At 46.9% G+C, this 7,500-nt stretch overlaps 1 protein-coding gene across 1 annotated transcript in view; it reads right to left on the reverse strand.

The window, feature by feature from the left end:
• rut (adenylate cyclase rutabaga) overlaps nucleotides 1-7,500 on the reverse strand; it is a 323,475-nt gene that overhangs the window by 115,303 nt on the left and 200,672 nt on the right. The window contains 1 exon segment of the mRNA XM_086542018.1: nucleotides 1,106-1,759. Coding sequence (XP_086398144.1) covers nucleotides 1,106-1,681 — 576 coding nt within the window. The 5' untranslated portion in view covers nucleotides 1,682-1,759.

A 7,500-nucleotide genomic window follows, 5' to 3' on the forward strand; every position in this document is an offset into this window, starting at 1 on the left:
TCATTACCATCCCAACAAGATAAAATCATATCCCTTTTACAATTCAATGTTTAGACTGAAGCATTTTCCCTGTTTGAAAATTTTAAACAAATTACTCCGCCTGATGATGAACGACCGTGTGAATGTTAACGACGCGTATGCTGGATGAACTTTATAAACGGAATGACGAATTTTGAAATCTATCAGTATAATTATGGTTATTTCATTGCACTTTATACCTATGATTGTTCTCGAGACACCTAGGTGACATAAGTGAAGCTACTACTCCTTTCTAGGGCATTATCCTTATTCTATCATGATTCCATTAACCTATTTCCTCTTGATGCCCGGAACTATTTTTTTCTGTTTATGTCTTAGAGTCAAGCAAAGCATAATTTTTATTGCTGTATCTTCCATTCTTTCCTCGGCACACACCTTAGCTAGCTTGTTTGATAGGCTTCCCGGCCTTTCCTATCCGACGAAAAAAGAGTGCATGACGTGCCGATCTATCAACACCTGCCTGCTTGTCGGCGCCTGCCATGACTTGCAACATGCTGTTCCTTAAGGCTTCAACTCAACTTCTTGCATCAGTTTCACAGCACGCGTAACCGCGTGAAAAATTACTTTCTTGACGTTCCCTTGTTGGCTTGCCGCCCTCTTAAAATAACATTTCCTACTTCCCTTTTCACGCTTTCTTTATATAACAGGTGAAAATAAAAACAAGTGTAATTGTTTATTCAGTTCTTGGGGTTTTGTACAGGAAGAGAAAAGAAAGAAGGGGTGGCGAAGGGGAGGGGATGGAGAGCGAGTGCGGAGAAAAGAAGATTGTGTGTGTGTGTGTGTGTGTGTGTGTGTGTGTGTGTGTGTGTGTGTGTGTGTGTGTGTGTGTGTGTGTGTGTGTGTGTGTGTGTGTGTGTGTGTGTGTGTGTGTGTGTGTGTGTGTGCGTGTGCGTGTGCGTGTGCGTGTGCGTGTGCGTGTGCGTGTGCGTGTGCGTGTGCGTGTGCGTGTGCGTGTGCGTGTGCGTGTGCGTGTGTATTTGTGTGTGTTTGTGGGTGCAAGTGAATACTCAAACGAGCCGGCGAGCAACAGCCGACGGCAGCTCGTTCCGACAGAGCGAGGACCTACCTGTTGCCAGTGGAAGTGCGTGAAGGTGGTGGCGAGCGTGGCCGCCAGGGCGGTCTGTCCGGCCGGCAGCACGACGCCGTAGGTGAGAGCCAGCGGCGTGGAGACGGGCGTGAGGGCGTACACGAGGAACGCCACGAAGGTCGCGTGCCAGACTCCCTGCCCGGCCGTCGGGATGGTCTGCCAGCCCACCCAGCCCCAGCCCGAGGGCAGCGGGAGGGCCAGGGCGACCAGGATGGCACCCAGGGCTAGCAGCAGGTAGCAGGTGGGCAGCAGGTAGGAGTGCCTCATGACGCGGGAGTGAAGCACAACCAGCAGGGCAGCCAGCACCACCGCCAGGGCCAGCAGGGTGATGGGCGCGGGTGCCGCGACCTGGGCGTAGGTCACGTGCAAGGCCGCCAGCAGGAGCGACAGAGTAAGCAGGAGAGCGGCGGCCGCGGCCACACTTGCCTGCTGCAGCTTGAGGGTGTAGCGGCGGTAGAGGTTCTCGAGCTCGTCATTCTCAAAGCGGTGGCGGTGGCAGAGCCGGGAGAAGGCCACCTTCCGGTGCGGCGTCATGGCCTTGACGCTGTGGTCCATCCTGACGGTGCGAGCCTCAGCACCTACACGGCCCCCGCGCTGCTCCCCGCCCGCGCCTGCTCCTCAACCACATCACACCTGCAAGGGAACATAACGACGTTACAGAAACACGTGAGTTTTAAAAGTGTGTCTGAAAAACAACGCATCTGAAGGGCTTCAGGGACACACCAATCAGGCACAGTCCACTCACACTCGCGCGAAACACAGCCACTCCATCAAACCTTTGAACCCTGCTACCTCGTTACACAACGAAATATGGCTCGTATGCAACATAAAATCAACCTAACGATATTTCATGCTCCATGCGTGCGAAATAAAATTATTTTTTACATATTTATTGACCATTGCCGTCCTTAAACTAAATGTATTGCTCTAATCTACAACTGGCATCGCTGAACCAAGTCTTCTCTTTTCATTATAATTGTATTTTACCTGAACACATTTCAACATGTTCATCATCACCTATTATCACTATCGACATCATAAATATATCATTTATTTCCCTCTTACAGAATGGGTTGCATAAAACCACCTGCTCTATGGTAAGTTCACAGGATTCGTAAGGATTTCATGATAAGAATTCCATGTGGGTGCTGCCCACGGTTCCTTTATCCTCACATATTATTGCATGTTGAAAGCGCGGACGAAGTATAATACTCTCCGCCACTTGATCCCTAGAGGTGGTTTGTTGAGATGGTAATCTGGCAATTGTTGCTCGGCCCCAAAAAAGGCCGCGACTATAACTGCTAGCCATTCCCTTCATGCTATCTAATAGTCCCAATTAAACACTAGAGAGTCATTAAAAGGTTTACGGGTCTAGCAGCTGTTCGATCGAACAGGGGGAGGGGGTTGAGGGAGGTGGGTAGAAGAGGATAAGAGAAATACCGTGTTCAACATCAGCGTCTGCGTCTTTGGCGTCCTTGCTCAACTCTCGATACAGGGCATCCAGTTCCGAGTTTGGGCCACAATAAGGGCACCAGTGAAACCCGCGCGGCATAACAGACAGGTTTATTTCAGAGGGAGGGAGTGTCACGCGACACATCTAGGGCTTTCTTGCTCTTTCATTCACACATTATGATACTTTTTTATGTTAGTCAGTTTTTGCGTTTTACTTTATTATGAGGCTTATATGTACCGTCTGACAAGTTTTCTCAATATCGTAGTCTACTAAAATTTTAATATAGAGACCATTTCAGCTCATTACGTTTTTTTACACTAAGTCTGACAGTATTAGAAACACAAAAAACACTCTATTTTTCAGTTTATATTCCATAAACAAATACGAAAGACGTAACCATCGCAAACGAAAAAAAAAGAGATGAGGAAGAGGAGACTCTCTGTGTTTACTGCCGCTGATGCCACAGCACAAGGTAGTCATACTGGCACAGGGTCACATTACAGCCGCTGCACATAGTATTATTCACCTTCCTCTTCTCACTCTGCCTCCACACCGTTCAACGCCGGGAGGTTGGCATCAGTTATCGCTTGGTGGAGACCGTGGATGGGTGCCATTCAAGGCTTACTCTCCCTCTGGTGCCATCGATGCTTGGGGTTTTAGACTAACTCTACATTACGGTAATCATAATAATTGTAGTGATAATGATTCCCAATATCTGCCACAAATATAACTATTACTCTCAGTATGACTGTAAAAACACGTTAACGTCACCCGGGCCAGTGATATATATATTGTTTTACCCTCGGCACGTTCACGACACTCGTATCCAACAGGTTAAGCTAAAAGGGAAAGGCAAGCACCGAAACTTGGTAAATGAAAAAAAAGTAAGATTTTAAAAAACAAAGTACGCATCGTGCGGATTAAGAATTGAACACAACCTTTACATTAAAAAAATATATATTTTTATTTCCCCTTACTACCCTTCCGTTTCCCATCCTTCCATCCCTTTCTGAAAGCGCCTTGCATCTCTACCCTCCCTTGCAACCCGCACACCCTCCTACCCCTTTTTCTAACTTCCTTCCGTTCCTCCTTCCCTCTACTACCTCCCCTTATTCTCCCTACTTTTTCTTCCTCATCTTTGTCTTGATTCTCCTTCTCTTTCTCCACAATTTCCTCTTTCTTCTGCCTTACCGTCTTCATTTTCATTTCCCTTTTTTTTTCTTCTTCTTCTCCTCTGTCCGGGCCCCTGGGTCGCGCGCCGCCCCATCAACCATTCGAGCGCCCTATCCCTATCCTCTCTCTCCCTCATGAAGTGGTCTCCCCCTAACACTTGTACTTGTTACCCTCCCCCTTCAACACGCCCCAACCCCCCTTTCCATCCCTCCTCAGGCATAAGTGTCACTCGAGAGTCCTTCCCAATATGCCCCTTCCTCTGCCCTCAGTCCGGCGCCGCGAGTCCCTTACGTGTTGGGTTCCTCGGAGGGGGATAAGGGTGGGGGTGTATGAATACACTGATGGGTCACACAAGGGTTTGTATAAGGAATCCAGAGGGCCCGCGAGGTCGAAAAGGAGTTCACACGGGGTCGCAGGCGGGTCTTTCCAGGAGACTCGACGACGAGATTTGTAGCCTGGATTACCTTTCAAGGTAATTCTGTGTCATATTAAGACCCGCAAATATCCCATATAGAAGATGGTTCACAGTCAAATGAATCGGCACAAAAAGAGCCGATATTCATTAGATTAGTTGACCGTTGTTCTCAATAATGTCTATCTGGACTCCCCATCATGAGCTGTCCATTACGGCGTTATTTGGGCTCGACAAGCACCGATTGTAAACTCATTACATTACAGGAACCGTCGATCCCGCTCCCACCCAGTGTTTACGCGTTGTCTGCTCGGCTTCGGGATCACGCAGCGTGTAGTTCAAGGCTATTTTTAGCTGGTTTAATAGGCACAAAACGCATATTTACCGCCTGGCCCAAGGCAACCGTCCGACATGCAGTTTAGCCGAGGTCTCGTGTGTCTTTTAAATGATATTTGGTGGCATTATCTATTTAGGGCGCTGGCGAGTAATTCAACTGAGTCATCTCTATGAAATCAGCAAAAAAAGTAACTCCTACTTGATTATGTTATCTCTCTCTCTCTCTCTCTCTTTATATATATATATATATATATATATATATATATATATATATATATATATATATACATATAATATATATATATTTATATTATATATATATATATATATATATATATATGTGTGTGTGTGTGTGTGTGTGTGTGTGTGTGTGTGTGTGTGTGTGTGTGTGTGTGTGTGTGTGTGTGTGCGGAAAAACTGCTTGATGCTGAGGTAAGATTGCCCAGGAAAAGGGAAAGAGGGGAAAATCAGACGGGAGGGCCATGAAAGCGTAAAGCGTTGGGAGAAAAAAAAAACGGATATATAGGCAACACAAAGAAGTCGGATAAATATATCGAAGGACAAGGGATAATCAATAAGAAGAAAAAAATAGATAGAAGAATAGAGAAGATAAAACGGAGGAGAAAGAAGAGCCTGGTACCGCTCGAGATTTGTTGCATCTGCACGACTGCGCATGCGCGATTGCTTTCTGCCTCTGCCTCTGTGTGCCATTCAGGCCCGAGCAACTTCCTCACCTGGAGACTGGATTCCAATACCCTTTTATTGCCTTCTCGCTGGTATGGATTGGGGCAAAGGGAATGAGAAGGGGGGGCGGGGGCAGGCCACCGTGGGAGAGGGATGGGGCTAAGAGGGAGGACGTGGAGCGAGAGGGGTGAGGGAGGGGTGAGGGAGGGGGGGGGGGAGTTGAGAGGGACTTAATAGTCTTGACACAGAGAGCGTTTGGATGCTTAGCGAAGCAACGGAGCTGGGTGAGGGGGCCTGAGGGCAAGGGAACCTGAGGGCGAGGAGAATCATCGGGGCGGCAAAGTGTCGTCCTCACCTTCCCGTGGGCAGCGCTGCGGTCCAGAGTCAATCATTATGATTATGGGCGCAGTTCACGGTAAGAAAGTAAAACAATAGTTTCTACATCCCTTTTTATCATTCGCTGTATAATCCACTTCCTTGTTAATAATGGCTTTTGGATATAACTAGTCGGATCTAATGGTCACAGCCTACACACACACACACACACACACACACACACACACACACACACACACACACACACACACACACACACACACACACACACACACACACACACACACACACACACACACACACACACACACACACACACACACACACAACCTATAATATATACACATAACTCTATTTCTCTCTCTCTTCATGGACCTCTCTTCTTCCTAATTGTCCCCTCACCCATCACTCGCCTCAGCATTCCTCGCGTCACGTGACGTCACTCCACGTTGATTTCCTCATTCAAACATGCGCAGACTTGAATAGCTGTTCACAATACCGAAACATCAATTTACACGACACGTTATCTGCCGTGTCTTGCTACCCTCTAAGTCACCCGTCACTTTTCACCTTCCATCATCACACTGACAGCTGCGAGTTGGTCATCACATTCCAAGGACGACAATAACAATCAGATAGAATAATGATAATAATAGTAATAAATAATAATGATAAGGATGATAATACTACTACTAATAATAATATAAAATAATAATAATAATAATAATAATAATAATAATAAATAATGATGAGGATGACAATAATAATAATAACAGTAATAAGAATAATCATGATAATAATAGTGACGGGTTACGATGGTGACGCTAAAAATGAATCTATATTTTCTTCTCCTTCTCCTCCCCGCTACGAAGAGTGAGTTGATCGCGATGTCGTTTAGGAGACGAGATAACGGGCAGTAGCGATAAGGATATCGTCTGGAAACCGATGTTGGGGCGGAGGGAGAATGGAAGAGGGAAGACCAAGGGGGGAGGGGGGTGGAAAAGAGAAGAGAGATAAACAAGGGAGAGATAATACAAGAGAAGAGAGGAGAAGAGAAAAGATGAGAGGAGAGGAGAAGTGAAGGGAATGGAGGATAAAGAAGAGCGAAGAGAGAAGATAGAGAAAAATAAAGAGAATATAGATGTAAGGTAGAGAAGAGAAAGAATGAGAGAGACGATAGAAGAGAAGATGATGGAAGAATGGAGATAGGAGAAGTGTGGAAAAAAGAAAGAAGACGATGAACAAGGGAAGTGAAGAAAACAAAGAAAAGTTAACAAACAAGAAGAGAGAGACAGTACCAGGAGACGGCAACAATGGAAGCGAATTTTGAAGAAGGAAAGAAAAATTGCCAGCGAAAAGAAAATAAACAGAGATGCCACCATAATTAACAGGCGAGACAGACGTTGAAAATGACGAAGAAAGGGGACGACTTACGAGGGCATAATGCGAAGAGGGAAAGGCAGAAAAAACGACAATAAAAACAAGCGGGGATCCGCATGAGAGAGAGGGAGGAAGGAAGGGAGGGAGGGAGGGAGGGAACGAGAGAGAGAGGGGGGGAGAGACGGGGGAGGGGGAGAGGGAGGAAGGGAGGGAGGGAGAGTGGGGGAGCCAGGGAGAGAGAGAGAGAGAGAGAGGGGGAGCGAGGGAGAGAGAGAGAGAGAGAGAGGGGAAGGGAGAGAGAGAGAGAGAGAGAGAGAGAGAGAGAGAGAGAGAGAGAGAGAGAGAGAGAGAGAGAGAGAGAGAGAGAGAGAGAGAGAGAGAGAGAGAGAGAGAGAGAGAGGAGAGAGAGAGGCTGAGGAGACAGAGAAGTTGAGTAATAGGTGTACGTATATATTCATATAATCTGTGCATGTGTGTGTGCATGTGCGTGTTCGTGTGCGTGTGCGTGTGCGTGTGCGTGTGCGTGTGCGTGTGCGTGTGCGTGTACGTGTACGTGTGCGTGTGCGTGTGCGTGTCCGTGAGCACGTGCGTACACCTCTC

The sequence above is a fragment of the Penaeus japonicus genome, unplaced genomic scaffold, assembly GCF_977035675.1.
Source record: "Penaeus japonicus unplaced genomic scaffold, GWHDUDI00000001_assembly GWHDUDI00000001, whole genome shotgun sequence".
Lineage (NCBI taxonomy): Eukaryota > Metazoa > Arthropoda > Malacostraca > Decapoda > Penaeidae > Penaeus > Penaeus japonicus.